The 21,454-nt window shown below is 40.6% G+C and overlaps 1 protein-coding gene across 1 annotated transcript; it reads left to right on the top strand.

The window, feature by feature from the left end:
- Window positions 1-5,499: 5,499 nt before the first annotated feature.
- LOC142490696 (uncharacterized) lies at window positions 5,500-19,429 on the top strand. The gene is made up of 4 exons (XM_075593114.1): window positions 5,500-5,800; window positions 7,200-7,277; window positions 7,643-8,124; window positions 19,388-19,429. The coding sequence occupies exons 1-4, from the start codon at window positions 5,524-5,526 to the stop codon at window positions 19,427-19,429; spliced, it is 879 nt and encodes a 292-aa protein (XP_075449229.1). The 5' UTR covers window positions 5,500-5,523.
- Window positions 19,430-21,454: the final 2,025 nt, after the last annotated feature.

Here is a 21,454-nt window from a genome sequence, read left to right on the forward strand (position 1 = left end):
TAGAGATACATAAAATAGGGTTAGGTCAAAATAGAGCAGACTGACTCCTGTCCCTGTTTAGTTTATACTTGAAAGACAGTTTGTTACGCTGTTAGCACTTAGTACCTTGTTCCATCGTCAGTGGAGAATTAGCCCACAGCAGAATTACTTTCAGTGTTATGCTATATAGTCAGGGAACAGACCTGAAATGCCTCTATAGCAGTAAAGAGGTTTTGTCATTCAGCGGTATGTTACTGCATACATAGGGGGCTATGCACTAAGCAGTGATAAGTCGTTTTAAGAGCGCAAAGTGCTCTTAGAACGTGAAGTTCCGCCGAGCGCTATTCACTAAGCCGCGCAAACAGGCACTTTGCGCTCTAAAACTGACTTTTTCCTGGAAATTTTTCTAAGTCCAACTTTGCTCGTACGATGAACTGTTTGCGCTGAATCCCGCCCTTCTGTGGGATTCACTAAGCAACGCAAACTTATCATATGTGAAAGTTGCGCTGAATAAAGCTCACCAGCTAAAGGCAGGTGATAAAAAAAGCAGGACTTAGAAAAAATTCTTTGTTTACCTTTTTGCAGGCGCAAAACCCATACAACAGGCCGGCGGGTGTCCCCGGCTGACCCCGCGGGGGTCCCTGAGGGAGGCCGGGGTCGCGCGGGTGTCCCCGGCTGACCCCGCGGCCGTCCCGGAGTCCCCACAGGAGTCCCGGGGTACCTGTGGGCCTGCGGTACCAATGTTGTACTAAACATTATTTCTAACTAAATACTCCTCCTAACACATACAGTACAATATTGTGCAAAATAACTATTATCCAGACACTACTCGCGACTTCTTCCGGGGTGGACGTTGCTGCATCTATGTCGGCCCCTATATACGTAGCGGTTGCCGTGGCAACCCATAGACGCTAGTTAATGCCATGTATCGTAGTGGTGGTGCATAGGTACTGCACTCAGGTTGCATAGTGATTCATAGCTGATACAGTCTTTTATCCTGACCTTGTTTTACATGTGATGGTCACATTGTGTGACCCTGGCTGCATGAAGAGCCCAATGCTATTAATTTGAGATAGGGAATGTGATGAAAAGAACTCCCTTAGTTCATAAAAAAGGGATATACACAAAACCTTCATTCAAGCCAGATGGATATTGAATGTGTAATGTATAAATCCATCTGGCTTCACACTATAGGAGTTTTTTGTCCCAATTGCCTTTACGGATATTGGGGGCAATATGGTCAATTCATTGGAACGTTAGGGTACCCATGTCTCCCGCATGTTTTTCATGGACATGTCTAGAAACAGGGGTGTCGATGGAATTTCTGATAGAGCCCAGATGTTCTAGGACTCGTCTCCTTAATTCTCGTTTAGTTTTCCCCACATATTTCATACCGCAGGAGCAGGTGATAAGATAAATAACTCCTATGCTTTTGTAGTTGATGAAATCATTAATAGTGAAGGTTTTTGTGTTTTGTGTGTTCATGAAGGTTTTACTTTCCTTCATGAACTCGCAAGCTTTAGAGTTGTGACATTTGTAAAAAACTTTTATGGTGAGCCATGTTCTGCTTTTTTTGTGTCTTGTGAAGTGACTGTGTACAAGATGGTCCCTGATGTTTTTGGATTGCCTCCAGACTACAGATGGCCTGTCTCTGAGGACCAATTTCAGATCCTCATCACAGGTAAGTATATGCCAGTGTCTTTTCAGTATAGAGTTGATGTCTTTCCACTGACCATTGTATGTGCTGATACATCAAATCTCTTTTTTCTCATCAGTCTTTAATTTGTCTATAAGGAGATCCTCCCTGGGTGTAGTCACAGCCCAGTGGTAGGCTAACTTCAATTGTGCCTTAGATTAGCCGCGAGTCAGAAAATTCTCTCTCATTTCTTTTGCTTGTTCTTTAAAGGTTGACAGGTCAGAGCAGTTCCGTCTGATGCGGAGATACTGGCCTGTGGGGATCCCTCTGATGAGAGGTTTAGGATGGAAACTATCCGCCATCAGGTAACTGTTAGTCGCTGTCTTTTTCTTATAGTTACAGGTGGAGAGAGAACCATCATGAGTTTTTGTTATTTTCAGATCTAGGAAGGTTATACTATCTTTGCAAATCTCCGAAGTCAATTTAAGATTGTGTTCAGTGGCGTTTAGCAGACCCAGGAATTTTTTCAGTTCCTGTCTGCTCCCCTGCCACAGTAACATAATGTCATCAATATATCTGATCCACATATCAATGTGTACAGTATATTGAGACATTGCTTCAGAGAATACGCTAACCTCCTCCCACCATCCTAGGTAGAGGTTAGCGTAGGTAGGGGCACACGTGGTGCCCATTGCCGTACCTTGTATCTGCAGATAGTATTTGGAGTTGAAGAGAAAATAGTTATGTTGGAGAATAAACTCCAAAAGCTCAAAGATTAATGAGTTGTGTTCAATAAACAAATGACTCCGTGTGGATAGAAAATACTTTATTGCCCAGAGACCCACATCATGCTGAATGCTGGTGTATAGGGACTCTATGTCAAAACTGACTAGTAGAGTTTCCTTACTGACCTGGACGCCTTCCAGTCGTTTTAACACATCTTTGGTGTCCTGAACATAGGATGGTAGGGCAGTGACAAAATTTCTAAGTACTTTATCTATGTAGATACTAGAGTTCTCTGTCAAGGAGCCGATGCCCGATACTATGGGTCTGCCTGCCTATTTTGTGTTGTTCTTGTGTATTTTTGGGATACTATAGAATGTGGCTATGATGGGATGTTTACTCATCATAAATTCTTGTTCTTGCTTGGAGATAACTTTGGTTAGTGCACCCCTGTCCAAAAGTTTACATAGTTCTTTTTGAAAAATCTCAGTGGGGTCCCTTTCCAGGATTTTATAACATCGTTACTCCTAGTAATTTCAGATTTTCAGCCAGATAGTCTTCTGTTTTTAGTATGACCAGGTTCCCGCCTTTATCAGCCGGTTTTATTGTGATCTCTTCCATGTTTTTGATTTCCTTGAGCGCTCTTTCTTCTTTGTGATTAAGATTGTTGCTCCCTTTCTTAACACTTAACTCTTCTAGTTCTTTTGTGACCATATTGAGAAAGATTGAAATGTTGTAGCATGTATGCTGATGTGGTGTGAACCGACTTGGGGGTTTTAGTGAGGTGTGGGGGCCATCCCCCGGGTTCTTTTCCCAATCTTCAAGGAGACTGACAAGGTTGGCAAGATGGTCTTGATCTTGTGTATCCATCCAGTCGTCGTGTTCTCCTGCGGTTCTGTTTCTCTCTCTATGTTTAAAATGTTTATGTAGGAGCATTTTTCTCGCAAACAGGTTCATGTCTTTCACTGTTTCAAAGAGATCAAATTTGCTCATGGGTACGAATGATAGACCTTTGCCGAATAGTGTCATTTGAGCCTCTGTAAATGCTGTCTAAGTGAGGTTGATGACTCTACTCGTGTCTTCATTTCTATTGGCCTTGGCTGTGACTAGCACCTCCTTCTTCTCTGTCCCCTGTAATGTGACCATCCTCTTCTTCCCCTTCCTCTCCATTGTCCATCCTCTCCTCGTTTTTCTGGCCCATAATCTACTCTCAGAGAGAAAAGGTCCGGCGCCACAGCCAGTGACTAGAACGGAGGAACTTCCGGTTTGGAATGAAAAAACTTTATTGAACGCACAAACGGACACTGTTGAACACAGGCTACACCTCAGTCTCCCCCTCAATGCGTACTGAAAAAAGGGGGGGGCTTGGGGGGAGGGGGAAAGAGGGGGAAGGGAACAGGGAGGGGAGGGGGAGGGAAAGGGGGGGGAAGGATGGGGGAAAAGGGGAGGGGGGGGAAAGGCGAAGGGGGGGTGGGTAAAGAAAGTAAAGGGCAGAAAGGTGAAAGTACACCAGACTAAGGCAAACAAATATATCTCAAATAGTACCACAATTGTTTTTAAAAAAGGATGATTTTCTCATAATGTAGCTCAGCAGAATCAAAAAACATACATCAAAGGAAACAACGCAGGTCCCATTCAATATTTAGCCCATTGGCTATGGGGACTTCTTTTGCCCCTTCTTACGCCAACCTATTCATGGGTTGGTGGGAGACGTCCCATGTGTTTGGAGATTTAAACCCTGTCCGTCATCATATAGGGCCTCATGCAGTAAGCGACGAATATGTGAAATCGGCAAGCTTACCGATTAGTCATGTTATTGGCGATTTTCCCTCTCCGTATGCAGTAAGTGCCGAATACATTCAAAATCAAGCCGAAAACAAATCCGCCCACTCTCACGATGATTTGCCGATCACACACAGGTGTATCGGTGTGCGTGGCGGGGTGCTGTTAGGTTGCCCAATCACAAATCTTGCTGAATCAGGCGAAGCAAGCATGTATTGGATAGCGCGCCATATTTAAAGGCAACGTGTACTGGTAATCATTCTCTGTGTTGTTGGGAGTGAGAGAGAGAGAGAGACGCACAGAGCTGGGTGATTTAAGATTTGCATATTGACTGAGAGACTTGTTGTGTATTGTGAGAGCTTTGTCCTTTGTTGTTTTGTTTACATCTTTGTCTTGTTTTATATGTGGAAGTGTTTCGTGTGATTGGCTGTACATTTCTTTTCTGTTTTTTTGTGAGTGCTGTAAGTATGCCCGCAAAGCGTGGGAAGAGTGATGCTGGTGGGAGTGGGAGTGCTACTCGTGCGAGTACGCGTCAGAGTGTACGTACTGTTCAGGGGACTGATGTTGCTAGGAGTGCGAGTGCTGTTGCTGCGAGTGGTGTTGCTGGGAGTGTGAGTGCTGTTGCTGGGAGTGGGAGTGCTGTTGCTGGGAGTGGGAGTGCTGGTGCTGGGAGTGGGAGTGCTGGTGCTAGGAGTGCGAGTGCTGTTGCTGGGAGTGGGAGTGCTGGTGCTAGGAGTGCGAGTGCTGTTGCTGGGAGTGGGAGTGCTGGTGCTGGGAGTGCTGCTGGTGGCGCAGTTGCTGATGGGGTGTCTGGTGGTGGCGTGCTTGCTGGTGGCCAGCTTTTGGAGTCTCTTCCATTGGAAGAAGGAGAGTCCAGTTAGCACCAGCCAAGCTCTGAGCCTAAACCTGCTCGGAAGAAACGTGTGGAGAAGCCACGTAATCCTCGCTTCAATGACCAGGAAAATAGAGCTCTTGTCACTGGGATTCTGGAGCACTATGACAGTATCGATCGACATTTAGTAGGTAAGTGTACCTTTCCATTTATTCTTCAAATACATGTGATCCTAGGTCATCTGAGTTTTGTTCATATGCAAATATGGGTACAGAATATCTGTCTATGTTAATTATTGTGGAAACACAGCTTTTTATCATGCGTTACAACGACAACTAAACACAGGCGTTCAATTTGCCATAACTGCTTACAATATGAATGCAAGCTTGCTTACATGTCTAGGTTTAGTAGTGAATGCTCATGTGCTTCACATATTACACCTAAAACAGCATGTTTGCTATCTCTTGGAACAGCTAGCAGTGTAGGAAACTGGTGCTTGTATTATTATTAATTAACCTCATATATTTTCTATGTTTTTCAAGGGCGGACAAGTTCATCAAGCAAAAAAGAAATGTGGGACACAATAGTCATTGGTGTCAATGCGTGTGGGAATAGTGTCAGGGTCAAGGATAATTGTCGCAAGAGATTTGACGATATTCGGTCAAAATTAAAACAGAAAATACAAGACCATCGCGTGCATGCTACTGGCACTGGAGGTGGGCCGACACCACAACGTCTGATATTAACTCCATTGGAGGAGCTGCTTCGGGCAAAATTACTTCCCGTCGTCGTGGAGGGCTTGGCCGGTGACCGTGATATTGGAATTTATCCCTCACAATTTCCACCAGGTGAGAAATATTACTGTACTAGGCGTGTCGTTGCTTACAGTTATTTTGCATATTTCCGCTGCTTTTTATACTGTCTTCACAATATAAGCATACCTGCATCTATATATGTATATGTCTGATTCTGTATATATATATATATATCTCAAAATAGACATATATGTTGTAGTCCTACTAAAAGCAGTAACTAATATAGCACGTGCCATTGCGTGGTCATTTACATGTGAATTCCCAAAATGCATTGCTGCAGTGGAAGCAATTGATGGTGGGCGAAGATGGGGAACAACAGGGTAGTACACATGTGTAACACATGCTAATGAGAAATTATTACTAGCTACAGGTACAGAACATAAATATGTATAATATTATTGTGTATTTTATTTATTTTACTCCTACAAACACGACATTACTGCCTATTCTAAGCATGCATCAAATATATTGCATGCAACGTCCTACAAACATCACTTGCACTAACACATCTATAGTTGTTTATGAAAAGGTCCATTTTTGCTTTATGTCATATACAGACAGCATAATGAGGCACACGTAGCATATGTTATGTCATTGTGTTCATAACTTAAACACTGCAGACGACTATTTAGCTCCTCTACCATTGTGTTAAAGCAGCTGCAATGAATATCTCATCACTGCATACACGTCAACAGAGGGGGTGGGGTTCAGCACACACACAAATTACAGGGTCATCTTAGGGTCAACTTAGTTCACACCATTTTCACCTGTTTGAAGTAATTGAAAGGTCTGGCTGATTAGGCTTTTTTGGGAAGGGAATACCGTTCTTACAACCTGACTAGCACAACTGAAGTTAATCACACTCATTTGAAAGCTTAACTCTAGCTACTAAATGCCCCAACAAGTCATTAGTTATCAAACCGTACGTCACACATTAGTTCACTCATATCTATAGTTGAACTGCTATCAATGACACATTATCACACATTGCATGTGTTGTCTTGTTGAGTGACAGCCACATTCAGGTGTGCCACATCTTCTATTAATGTACCACACATATCCTGTACCAAAAACAAAACTTTTTGCAATATGACCACCTTCATGATAACCATTGTGAATGTTCATCTCATGATAGTTATGTACATTATGATACTGATATGACTACACAACATATGATTTTTATGTACAAATTTAATCAATTTATCCTCACGCATTACTGCAGAAACATAGTATGTTGTATGTTAGGGAACTCAAAAGTTCTAAGTACACAGGCATGTACATTGTTATTACAACTATTTATGTTCACTTTCACACACACATTTTTGGTTAAGGAACTGATGCTGTTAGGTACTCATAAATACAGAACATACAATAACTGTTTGTTCAATATTTACACATGTAAATGTACAACTAATGTTATTGTTATATATAGTTGCCCCTGGAGGACATGTGTCACCTGAGACGGAACAAGTGTCTTCACCTGGGTCATGCAGCTCAACACACCTAGAAGGTGAGTGTATCAGTTGGTGGCCATATAATATGTGCACTTCTATATGTTATGTTGTCATGTTCATTATTTGTTTTGTACATGTTCTTTAAATAGGATTACTTAGTGTCAGTGAAAATGAAGTGTAAGGCAACATGTATTGTGTTAGTGATGTGAACTATCATGTAGGAGTTCTGAGTTTAGAGCAAGTGTTCATTCATTCATATTTCATACTGAGTCCAAACATTATTCGTAAGTCAAGGTAGATTTTAATGTGAGGTTATGAAACGTATGGAAACATGTTAGGTGTTACTTATGACACAGTATAATGACATAGTAAAACAGCAGAGATGAACATGCCATTTAATAATGTGTACATTTATTTTTAGAACATGATGATGAAGATGATGATGATGATGCCGCCATAGACACAGAAATACAATCAAGTGACCATGAAGAGGTTCCAATTGAAACAGTTATACCGCCAAATCGTCCATCAACTAACACATACGATGCAATAGTAGCTTCTGAGGGAAAAATTGTGGAAGCAGAAAATCGTCGCCATTCTGATCTGATGACAGTGCTGGAAAGGATGATTGCACTGCAGGAAGAAACGATATCACAATTGGCACATCTCCACAGAGTCTTCATTGAAGTGCCTAAACAGTTGCAAAAAATCAACACCTCATTCGAAGCATTAGTTGTTCAGCAAACCCAAGCTAATTACTTGAGAATGACTACTGTACCACATTTCAACTTCAACACCTCACAGGCAGGATCTTTACATGCTGGTAATTTTTCACCACATGCATCTGATCTTCATTCCCCAGGTCCGAATGTTACCGCTCAAGTAGCAGACATTGCTGTGCAGGTTCCTGACGACATCCTACCGCTGCCATCTGTAGAAAATCAAGAGCTGACACCTACAAAGGAGGCGACAAAAACAAAACAGCACAAGCAGTTACTACTGACCAGGAAAGATGAAACGGACCAACCATGTGTTGTGCACGGTGTACCAACTTGCTCACATGTGTCACTGCCCACAAGCCCTGTCGGTGAACAGTCACTGCCCAAAAGCCCTGTCGGTGAGTCACTGGCCACAAGCCCTGTTGGTGAGTCACTGCCCACAAGCCCTGTCGGTGAACAGTCACTGCCCACAAGCCCTGTAGGTGAGTCACTGGCCAAAAGCCCTGTCGGTGAACAGTCACTGCCCAAAAGCCCTGTAGGTGAGTCACTGGCCAAAAGCCCTGTAGGTGAGTCACTGGCCACAAGCCCTGCCCGTGAAGTGCCAGGGGCCACTCAAAGTGGCTCTGTTGTGGCTAAAGTTGTTGCAAAACGAAAAAGGAAAATCCAAGAGACAACAAGTAGGCCTGTTACTCGCTCTCAAAAGGAACAAAAAAAATAAATGTTATAATTCACTAAATATGTGTTTGGCCTTGTTTTGTTGACTTCAGATTATCTAATTAATATTGTATGTATGCTGAAGACTGTGTTGTTTCCAAACTTTCAAGTATGTTCTTGTACACGTGAAGTTTTGGAAATGTTAACAGTCCTAATTAATGAATAGTGTTATTAATATTGATGTATTAATCGTCTGTTCAGTAATGGTCCACCAGGAGTCAGTAGATATGTTTAGAGAATCTGCCATTGACTTACCTGCAAAACATTGTATTTGGGTGTGTTACTTTATGTAATCATTGCATGTGCATATTATTCACATGCAATTAAAAACACACATCTATTTAACTGCAAACATCTTTCTTGTCCGTGTACAGCAGGATTATGTGTTAAATATTACTTACCTTTGCCTTGCTTGGCCATTGTAATGTTGTCCTTTAATCATTTATGTATTCTTGTTTCAAGAACATCCCTGAATGTATACTAATATATATGTAGTATGTATGGATATATGCATACACACACACACACACACACACACACACACACACACACACACACACACACACACACACACACACACACACACACACACTGTGTGTGTGTGTGTGTGTGTATGTATGTATATATAGTACTATCTAAACTGGTATAGATGTATTTACAAAAAACATACACTTCATGCTTCCTTGTGAAAACACAGTATTTTAATAATACAGGCCTAATGTTTGTGAACTATACTACCTGTGAGCCTATAACAGTATTGGCCTAAAATACATTTTTATTACTTAATTCACTCATGTTTATCACCATTTAAATAGGTTTCATACAAGGCCTACTTACTGGCATCAATATGTTGTGTGTACTCATGTATTATATATATATATATATATTATTGGTTTTAACACTACAGCCCTTCTAAATAAAAAAGAAACATTTTTTTGATGGTAAATCACATTTACCATACAGGTCAATGCAATAGTATATGTGCAAAAAAAGCCCGGGCGCTACCCTAATGGGATAAACTAAGGGGTGGTGAGAATCTAAAAATAGAACAATACAACCTTAAATAGTAATTAAGGGTCCCCTCTCCTTCCGAAACTCTTCCTGTTGCTCGAGACCCCAAATAGGACCTATCCAGAGTCCTTAATGGTACAGAAAAACGAACAAAAATGGGGGAGCACAGGTTGAGGTACTAAACAAATATATCGATAATAAAGTGTTTAATAACTGTGATGTGAACTAAAGTGTAAAATAACATAAACACTTACACGGCCTTGTGTAAATGCTTTCACATCAAGGTATCTTTTCTCTTGCTGTTGTATCTTCTGTTTTTCTTCCTCTTGTACTTGACTTCTCCGCTGGTCTGAAGTGGAACTTTCCTGGTCTTCTCTGTAGGGATAGCTTGTAATGTCGTCCTTGTCTCCAGCTCTCTGCGTCAAATGCCGCTGCGGGGTCACGTGATGTCACGTTGCCATGGTCGCAGAAAAGGTAAGCGAAGTTGCAGGGGCCTCACGCGATCCCCCGGCATTAATTTAAATGCCTTGGGGGAAGAGCGCCAGGGCCTCTTCAACCGCTGCGCCCCCCCTGAAAAATCTTGCGCCCCTCAGCCCTATACCATTTGGGATCAGGCAAACAGTTTGATGGGTCGGCATTAACTTGTATCAATTAGGGGTTTGAGGAACAAATACTTTTTTCAGCAGGGAGTGAAACAAATGTTGGGAAACACTAGTGTAATGTACACAGTGCACTCTGTAGGATTTCTGCTCACACTCAGTGTGAGCAGATATCCTACAGAGTGCACTGTGTACATTACACTAGTTCGTTTTTCAGGTCAATGCAATAGGCCATAAAAGTTTAAGCCTCTATTATGTTAACCTTTAAATAAATCACACCAATATAAAAATCCCTCTTTACATATAAGCCCTTAAAAGTTGTAATATACACACACAGACATGTACAGTTTGTTTTTACAGACATATTGTAATATATATATATATATATATATATATATATATATATATATATATATATAGCAGTAGTTATATATATATATATATATATATATAGCAGTATATATATATATATAGCAGTATATAGCAGTATATATATATATAGCAGTATATATATATATATATATATATATATATATATATATATATATATATAGCAGTATATAGCAGTATATATATATATATAGCAGTATATATATATATATATAGCAGTATATATATATATATATATATATATATATATATATAGCAGTATATATATATATATATATATATATATATATATATATATATATATATATATATATATATATATATATATACTGCTATATATATATATATATATATATATATATATATATATATATATATATATATTTATGAGAGAGATATATATATATACATATAGACACGTAGTTAAACTGATGCAGACAGGGAGTTAACCAGACTTTCAAATACACACAGAAATTTATGAGGAAAAAAAACATTTACTTTTGCAGGTGTGTGTGTATTTCATTATATGGCTGTGTAAGCACTATTTTCAGACAGTGGTCAATGTTATTTTTCCTCAACCCACAATGTTTCTTAATTAAAAGTCTAGCAATGTTGTGAGAAAGTAGATAAAAAAATGATACATGTTGGTCTGACAAACGGCTATCACAAACCACAAACGTGAAACCAATTATTTCTACACATCCAATTGGTGCTTCAAACAAGGAGTACAAGTTGATACTTTTTATGACCTTGAAAAGGAAAGACAGCAAATAGTTAGCAATTGAGCAGTTTCATTCTTATGAGCAAAGAACAGAGAACTGCAGACATCTTTTCTGTTAATCTGCAATGGCTGATGAATTATTAAAAAATATGCATCCGCACAAAGGATACAAATTCATGATAGCAGAAGCGATTTTGTCCGCGTCGGGACACAAAGCCAACACGGGCCAAATCTATGATTTGATTAGAGCCAAGTATCCTTATTACCAAGAACCTGGGCATGCGCGAAATTTTAAATCCTCAGTAAGATTCACTTTATCAACTAATGACTGTTTTGAACGTGTGCAGGATAAGCTACAAGACAGGTATGGTTTTTGGAAGCTTGCTAAGGAAAAATATTTCACCGTGAAAGAGGGCACACATATTGTGCTAAATGGCATATTTATTCCTAATGCCAATAGCAATGGATCCGCTACTACTGTTCCGTGTGAATCGATACCTGCTGCAATATCTGCACCCTCCATTCCTGAAACCCACATTGTACAATAACATAACTACTATGATTATGTACCAAGCCTTTCTGCTGAAAATGCATTGGAATGGGTACCCGAAGAAATGAACCTACCTCCGGACCAATTGTTTGAAGAAAGCTGTGGCGATTCCTATGAGCGCTTCATGGAGGAGATGTGTGTCATACAGGATTCAGCGTTTGGGTCAAGCGTGGATGCAAATGCCTTGTTTTTCTGGAGCGACCAGTTGCAGCCAGATGAAGTGTTAATTCTACAAGAATGGTAAATATAACAATCGTTATGCGTTGACTCTGCGTTTATTTTTTTTTATTTTTTTCCGAACCACCATTTTCACTTTAAATGCGTGGATACACCGTAACATTGCAGACTGCATAACATGTAGCGATCACAAACAAATTGTTTCCTTTTACAATATAGTAGAACCTGAAAGAGTAGTACACATTGCTGACGGAATAAATATACGTACTTTCCTATCCATTTAAACATATTAGCAACATGTTACCATAACTCTAACACATACCTGTTTTGTTATCATGCAACATCTACAAAATACAAAACCGGGTCGACCACGTATGACGTGGGACCCTTGTCATGTGCCAAGGCGTCCTTAAAAAGGATTACGGATGTAAGTCTCGCCCCCAAATGATGTGCGCGCGTCACAGCCTATTGGCTGTGTTGTTTTGTTATAGTTACGGTAACTGCAGTGTGTCATGCGTGCGGCTCAGTGTTTGTAGGCGTACACTGGGCGTTAGCCGAATGTTAATTGAGTGGGAGGAGTGTTTGCGTGCGCTTCACGCTGCCTTAACATGACGTCACACGTATTGCATTTGCGCATTGTGTTATCGGCCGTGCTTTCTGTCCACACACGTCTGTTTAAAAAGAATACAGATGTACTCGTTTAGAACGAATGTAGTTTCGCCTTCATAGTATTTGAAATAAATATTTTATGGTTAATGGTATTTTCAACATGTATTGAACGCACAACGTACGCATTGTTTTGCGCATGCGCTAACAGTTAGTCGACCCAAGCGTGAAGTGCGTGCGCACACTAAGATGTGCGCGCACATTTTTCAGTATACAGGCAACGTTCACTTCATATACATAGTTATGCCTGCTCCTAATTTAATGACAGATTACATAATGATGTACACTTGTAGTTCTAACATATAAGTGACTGACGTGTGTATCTACACAATCATATAGAGCTGTGTAACGCGTTTTCACGGATACATATATAGTAAGGTGCCATGTTTGACCATCATGTGTTTGCTGTATTTCAGAGATGTCGGGGAAGATACAATCGGATCAATGTATGATTTCAGAAGAGTCTACCTTTATATGAGATGATTGTGAGGAGGAGCCACCGACTACTATACTACATATGGAACTAATTTTATATTGCTTGCAGCGCTTATTAACAAACAATTAAAAATGTGATACCCTTATGCCTATATTGCATAAGCACTTAATTAACATAATGATGTTGCAAAAGAGTGCCTCATGAATTTTTATTGAGTGTTCTTTAATTACTACTAACATTTTATGGCATGGTGTGTTTTATATATAACAACCATTCCCACTCTGCTAACACATTTGTGTATTCTATTGTGTAATGGAACGTATGACTGTCGAAACTATGTAACAATAATAATAATAATAATATGAGCATGTTCATGTATAGCGCTGCTAGTTGTACGCAGCGCTTTACAGACACATTTTTCAGGCTGAGGTCCCTGGCCCGTGGAGCGTACAATTTATTTTTTGCCGCCTGAGGCACAGGGAGATAAAGTGACTTGGCCAAGGTCACAAGGAGCCGACACCGGGATTTGAACCAGACTCACCTGCTTCAAACTCTCAGTGCCAGTGTGTGTCTTTACTCACTGGCCACTCCTTCTCCCAAAGTAAAGGACACTTACAACCAACTAGCCATTTCTTGTTAAAAATCTCTTGTTACATGGGTATGTTGATAAAATGGTTTGGGACTGTAGCAAATAATGTTATTGCCTAGATGTTGTGGTCCCCTACAATGCATGATGTTCTGAATATTACAGCAGCGGCAGCTCTTATTCGAGCAAATGCCGCTGGCTGAATGAGGCTGGGAAGCGGGTAGCCGCGGCGCGTGGCGGCGCACTGTGACGTCACGGTCACAAGCGCGCCCGGCTTCCCCGTCTTCCCCGGCTTCCCCAGGCTTCCCCGACACCCCTGGAGTTCAAATCTAGGTAAGCGGGGGTGCGGGGAAGCAGAGGGGCAGAGTAGAAGCCGGGTTCGGGGTGTCTTTGGGGGGGTAATTGCGCGCGATGTGGAGGGGGGGTGCGTGGGGGAAACGCGGCGGCGCGCGTTTCTGACTGGCGGCAGCTGGGGTAGATCCCGGCATGCCGCCGGCATTTACTCGAATAAAAGATGTCGCTACTGTACATCAACATCATGTAATGAAGTACGTTTCTGTGTATATTTCATTTACCTAACTAACTATAGTTTACTGTGTTTATTAAATGTTCTAAAAATAAATAGTACAGTCAATATGATGATATAAGCTACCATAATAAAGCTGCTGTTATCATTTGTCGGTGTTATACATGGATCCTACACAAATTGATACAGACACAAACAGTTGTCTAAAAAAGTGTGCCTATGCTAATGTGCACGTGATTGACGTTTAAATTTTGAGAATACTTGATAATTATCATCATGATAATGATGAAGTGACGTGAATGACATTCCAAATATATTACCAACATTGTCATAGTGGGAAATTAGAAATGCAAAATTACAGTAACATTTGCGACAAAATTGTGGTTTCTGTTAACAGTTTGACACTTGGTACATGTAGGTCACATCCACACACGTTGTTGTGATTACAGGCATTCATGCATGGAGTGTTATGATCAGTCAATTGCATCCGTGATGAATGAGCTCCCGTAAGTAAACAAATAAATACAGTTATCCCCTTTTCTCCAAACACCTCTATATTACATTAATGGAATTTATAAGGAAACATACATAAAATGTGATGACATGGGAGTAATCATTTTCTAATACAATGCACATGAAACCTCAAGAGTAGCTAAATGCATATACATGATACAGAAAGTACATGTATGTTACATTTGTCTTTAAACCAATATGTTGGGTTTTTACTTCAAATAATTATAGGAAGATTGAGGTAGGCACATCTTATGAGAGATGTCAGCAAATATACATACCATGATCAGTCATACTGGAGATATACCTATAATGCAATGGAACAATATATAAATTGCAAACATTGACATGCCATCTTCAGTACCGTAAGCAACACAGCAAAGTGTGTATTTGGTGTTAAATGTGCAACACCATGTATATTTAATCACATTCAAAATGTAAAGCAGCCTGGTGTACACATCATATGGATGTACATGTTACACCTCACCAATAACATTGTACACTGGCGACACACTTTATTCGAGCTCGGCTAGTCCCACGAATTCGGGTATACCCGGGTGTATTGAGGTTTGTGACTGTTTTCTGCCCGAGTGCATTGAGTTATTTTCCAAGCCGGGATTGAAGCATTTTATTCCAGCTGGCTGCAATACTGCACAGTATATATATATATACTGCATTACAATTCATGAATTTATGCCATCTGGTAGACACGCGAAGCATTGCAGCCTATTAAATCCTAATCATTATCATTTAACAGATCAGCCGCCCATCAGCCAGGCATGAACCCAGGCTGGGAAGGCAAATACAACGGGGCTTGTCAGAGGTGAGGAGCGGCGCATTCCAGGTATCTGCCAGGTACATACCGGGTATTTGCTCGAATAAAGTGTGTCGGTGCAGTAGGTAAGCATACTAGAAGAATGAATGACTATGGGCATACTATGTGTATTGTGTTTGCATAAGGAACAACACAATGCTAAAATATTACTGCTTTGTTACCCCAGTTGTATTCACATACACCCAACTAATGTACAATTGAAGAGGGATTATATAACCTGTGCAACAATAACATACCGGTGCCACATCCCTTTGTGCACACAGCAGAGAAAAGAAAGGTGTGCAACCCATATTCATCTGTGTCCTAACAGAAGGTTATATAAAGAAACATTATTGTTAATATAACATAATTTAACTATAAAAGTAGTACTAGGAACATATATGTTTTTACTTACAAGAAAAAAATGAATTGATGAGATTCTGGCGTGTCTGGCCACCACTGGCTGTTTGTTCATTTTCAGCAGCTACATGGGTGGGATGCTCGTCTACCAAAGGCTCAGCTAGGTCTGATTGTACATTGTGCCTGAGCGCAACATTGTGCAAAATGCAACAGGCAAGGATAATATCAGACACTTTTTGAGGCTTGTATAGAAGAGCCCCACCAGTTCTGTCGAGACACCTAAATCTGGTCTTGAGTAGGCCAAATGTCCTCTCTATAACAGATCTTGTAGATATATGGGCTGCATTGTACCTCTCCTCTGCTTCAGTTTGAGGGTTTAGCACCGGAGTCAAGAGCCACGGCCTAATTCCGTATCCTGAGTCACCTATAATGAATGGAGCACAGATAAGCTTACATTAGTGATAAGATTCTACAATGAAAACATTCCTAAAGAAAAATGTGTTTTGTGTTACAACATCCAAATGTGTACTCACCCAGCAGCCAACCATGTTCAAAATGTCCCTCTTCGAACGCATGGAAGACTGAAGAGTTCCTCAGGATAGAGGAATCGTGACTGGAACCAGGGAATTTGGGTACCACATGCATTATCCTCATCGTGGCATCACATACCACCTGTACATTGAGTGAATGGTAGTGCTTACGATTGCGGTAAACATGCTCTCTCTGACTAGGTGCAATCAACGCAACATGTGTGCAATCGATTGCACCCAGCACACATGGTATCCCTGCTATATTATAAAAGCCATTCCTGACTTCCAGCCACTCTGTCGCCTCTGTAGGAAAATGAATATAATTCCTTGCGCGTCTATTGAGTGCATAGAGAAACTGGGTAAAGGCCCGCGAGAATGTAGATTGCGAGACCCCACCCACTATGCCCACAGTTGTCTGGAATGACGCGGAAGCAAGATAATGTAATGAGCACAGCATTTTAACAAGCCCAGGGACTGCACGACCTCTGGCTGTCAAAAAATCTAAATCTCCCCTTATCTCCTCATAAAGAGATAAGATTGCTGCTGAACTCAAACGATAGCGACTTACTATCTCCTCCTCACTCATCCCATCTAACAGGGTTCTCTCCCTGTACACACGCGGACGAGGCACAATTTGTCTCCTCTGTCTTCTCCTCTGATCTCCTGTCCCTCTACCTGTCCCTCGGCCTGTCCCTCTCCCTGTCCCTGTCGTATCCACGTGCCTGTCCCTGTCACTGTCCCTCGGTCTGTCCCTCCCTTGCCCTATATCATTCTCTTGATCAGCAAGCATGTCATAGAAAAGAATGTTCCTCCGTCTCCTAAACAATCGCAACATTTTGAAATGAGTAGCTGTGAATGAGCAGGTAATAGGCGTCCTTTAAATAGGTATGTGATGATGTCAGGTGACATTGTAAAATGCAAGGTGTTACATTAACATAATAAAGTACTTCTGTGCCAAGCTGTGTGCAGTTGATGTTAGAAGTATTTGTTGTGTGTATTCTGCAGGGAATGATGATATTTGCCAATGATGTGACGTGAAGCTTTGTACAAACATTGCTTGAAATTAAATAGTTTAATGTGCAATGCATGTAACACTTCTGAACGCAACAGTCAGTCATGTAATTAGACAAAAAGGCTGAGATTGACGTGGGAAAAGTTTGCTGTAACATGTGTAATTAGCCATGTTATTGTCACATGTTGACAACAATGAATTGTCGTGTGCATATGCATGCATTTCTGTAATGAGGATAGTTGCTATAGAATGAGTTTACAAGGTGTCACAATGATTAATTACTGTACATGTGTGTAGAAGTTAGGTTGAAGTGCTTGTAATGCAACGGTTACAATGTAAACATGCAATGTGATTGAGCGTCCAATAAGTGACGTCATGAAAATAGGGAGGACCCAAAACTAGATGTAAACATGAGAATAAAGATGTACATGAACGTTTAAAGATGCGTCACACATTACAAGCATTGTGTAATGTAAAGGAACATGAATATACGGTGTATGTGTGACATGTGTGACGTGTAACATCATGTAAATAATTGTCGCTCAGTTCAGTAAAATGTGTGATATGATGTGAGGTTCTCCTTTAAGAGTTGAGTATAGTATTTTCCCTTGACACATCATCACATGATGAGTAATGTGACACGCAAATGCTGAAAACATGTAAAAGTACAATGTTATGCAAATAATACACGTCAGCTGTGACACAATGCAGGGAATGCCCCCCACACTGTAATGCAAATGACGTTTGTATTGTTAGCAATGAAACGTAAACAGTACTATACTGTTATACGTCCCCGCTCCATTGACTCCATTGATGTACAGAAGATTTTTTTTTTCTAAGTGCCGTTCCGGCAGCCTTAGCGATTGTTCTCCCCTCCAACCTGCCAACTTTAGTTGGCAGGAGAAATTGGCCATAACATCTCAATTTCGTAGTGCCGATCAGCCCCGATAAGCTGATTTTGGTTCTTGAATCCAGCCGATTTAAAAAAGTGGCGATCAGTGGCGAAAACAGGCTTATCGCCAGCCGACTGGCCATAACAAAATTATCGGCTACGAAACCTGCCGAAATCAAGCACTTATCGGCGCTTACTGAATCTCAAACCCAATTTTGGCTATAAAATGCCGAAAAAATCCTTATCAACGCTTACTGCATGAGGCCCATAGTGTTTTACAAGCACTATATTGATGACCTGCTTTTGATCTGGAGTGGTGGGGAAGATGATCTCAATAAATCTTTGGTTTACACACAGTCATGATAAACAGAGTATCCAATTTATGGACCTTGAGCTCTTTATAGACATAGAATGTAAACTTCAGACTGATATCTTTAGAAAAGATAATGCCAGGAATTTTCTGTTACATGCCAAAAGCTGTCATTCCCGCCCTCTGATCGAGGGAATCCCAAGAGGGCAATTCTTGCGACTGCGCAGGAATTGTTCCTCGATGGAGGACTTTGTTCGAAGGGCGGATGAGATGAGAGGTAGGTTCCTTTCAAGGGGATACAATGCCCAAGTGCTGGAGCAAGCATACGAATCGGCTCTCTCTATGGACAGGGAGTCTATGATTGATATGAATGCGAGTCAATCCAGACAAAAGAATCTTGTCGGGAGCTCGGAGGTACCATACTTTGTCACTGATTATAGTGATCAGGCAGGTGCCATCAGATCCATCATTCATAAACACTGGGGCACTTTAGCTCTGGATCCATTGATGCAGAATATGTTATCCACGGGTCCACGGGTGGTGTTTCGTAAAGCAGCTACCATAGGTAATAAATTATTTCCGAGTATGCTTCGTCCTTTAAAGTCAAATAGGAACCTCATTACCCTGTTTCCCAAACTTTTAGGCTCATACAAATGTGGACGATGCACGATTTGTCCGAATATGATTAAAACAACTCATTTTTCAGATAGAGAAGGAACACGCAGGTTCCAAATTCAATCTTATATCTCATGTCAGACGGATTTTGTTATTTATCTTTTGAGGTGTAAATGTACCAAACAATATGTGGGCCTTACAAGTAGACTTCTGAAGGTGCGTGTTTTAGAACACCTGAGGCTCATACGAATGAAAGATTTGTTGCATCCGGTATCGCACCATTTCAATACTTGCCCATTGGGTTCAATTGGAACATTAGAGTGTGGGGTTGGAACATATTTCTTTACCCCCCACCTTTTTTTCAGTATAAGGATCAAATTACCCATTTATTTAATTTATTACGATTGTACTGTTTATACTGTCGTTTTTGACACTAAGAGTCAAGACATCAAGATCTTTTATTAGACCTTGGTTTAATTAAAGGGTTACATTTATGAATGATCCTTAGAGTCTTATACACTTTGATCTGTTGTGTACAGCTTTTTATATGTGTGTTCATAGGACAACTAACCACGATAGAGAGTATCATTTCCTGTGATATTTTATGTGCAGTACATTTTCCCACAACATAATGCTAAGAAAATTAAGGCTTATGTTTATTTACCAGTTTATTATTAATGATGGGATTATGGCTAACAGCACTATGACAATTTATTGTATTAGTGGTTAAATATGTGTGAACATTGTTTTAACTCCGTTTTTCGCGGGCTTTTTTACTATAAATACACAGGCTTAGACCACAGCTCCCCACTCCAAGACGAAGCACCATCTAGAGCGTGAAACGTGTTGAGGGGGAGACTGTGGTGTAGCCTGTGTTCAACAGTGTCTGTTTGTGCGTTCAATAAAGTTTTTTCATTCCAAACCGGAAGTTCCTCCATTCTAGTCACTGGCTGTGGCGCCGGACCTTTTCTCTCTGCCAGCTACTCACACTGAAGGCTGCACGCCAGGATTACAGAACAGGGTAAGGCAGGACCGAGGTCTGAAGTGAGCTTATTACTGGTAAGTAAACTCTTATCTAGCTCTGACCTCTATGCTGGTCCAATGTTTACCCTGTCTCCTTTCCAAGTGGCTCATACTGTTACTATCAGTGCTGGATCATTAGCTTGAGCGCAGGACAGCTTTCTATTTCTGCATAATCTACTCTCTCCTGAGCTGATTCTAAAAAATCAGATTCTGAGGATGTATGATTTTTATTGGTTCTAGTTTTAGACCTTGTTGTTGTTATTTTATTCGTGAATTCGTGCTGATAGCTGTTGTTCTCGTCATTCTCTGACATCTCCCAGTCTGTGGAAGATTCGCTCTGTTTTTGAGCTTTAGGTTTTGCGACCTCGAAATGGTGCTTGTAGATTTTCCCTTTTGTGAAGTCACCACTGTCTCGTAGGAATTTATTGTGTTTTCTTTCTTTTATTTCTTTAACATATTTGTCAGTAGTCTTTTGTAGTATGTTCTCATATAAACACAACAAAAAAGGTAGCGCTGACCAAAAGGATATGACGTGATGTATAATACCCTATGTAAAAATAGTCAATCACACATAGGGGGCTGCCTAGGATACAAAAAACGGACCCCCTGGTCAGAGCTAGAACATGGAAAAAGGATTATATCTGGATCCAGATACAGTATGTTCTCATATGCTTCATATAGGAAATTCTTTCCATTTGGGGGCTTCAAGTTTATTTTTTTTCTACTTCTACATTTACTTTCAATGAGTTCGTTTTCTATCAGTAGGTTCATAAGGTCTCTAGAACATTTGCAAATGATCTCATCCCAGTTTTTTAGAAAGGTCTCTTCCTGAATATGGTATGAGGGTGAGAGATTAGCTCTCTACCTACATTTTGTTCAGGAACGGTATCTGTGAGCACAACTACACTATTGCGCATGACATCCGATACGGAAGTTACTGCGCAGGCGCAGATCACATTATTAGACTTTGTACTAAATGTATGAGAACATGGTTTTACTGATCTATATACTATAAGCTGACACACAGGATATGATGAAATCATGCTTATATAGACAACCAGCTGCATTTCCT

Source organism: Ascaphus truei, chromosome 3 (assembly GCF_040206685.1).
Source record: "Ascaphus truei isolate aAscTru1 chromosome 3, aAscTru1.hap1, whole genome shotgun sequence".
NCBI classification, from domain to species: Eukaryota; Metazoa; Chordata; class Amphibia; order Anura; family Ascaphidae; genus Ascaphus; species Ascaphus truei.

Bases quoted from the DNA above. Each gene is read 5' to 3' on its own strand.
- LOC142490696 (XM_075593114.1), top strand. From the start codon at position 5,524: ATGTGGGACACAATAGTCATTGGTGTCAATGCGTGTGGGAATAGTGTC. The intron at 5,801-7,199 runs GTGAGAAATATT...TGTTATATATAG, and splicing joins TCCCTCACAATTTCCACCAG to TTGCCCCTGGAGGACATGTG. The intron at 7,278-7,642 runs GTGAGTGTATCA...ATTTATTTTTAG, and splicing joins CAGCTCAACACACCTAGAAG to AACATGATGATGAAGATGAT.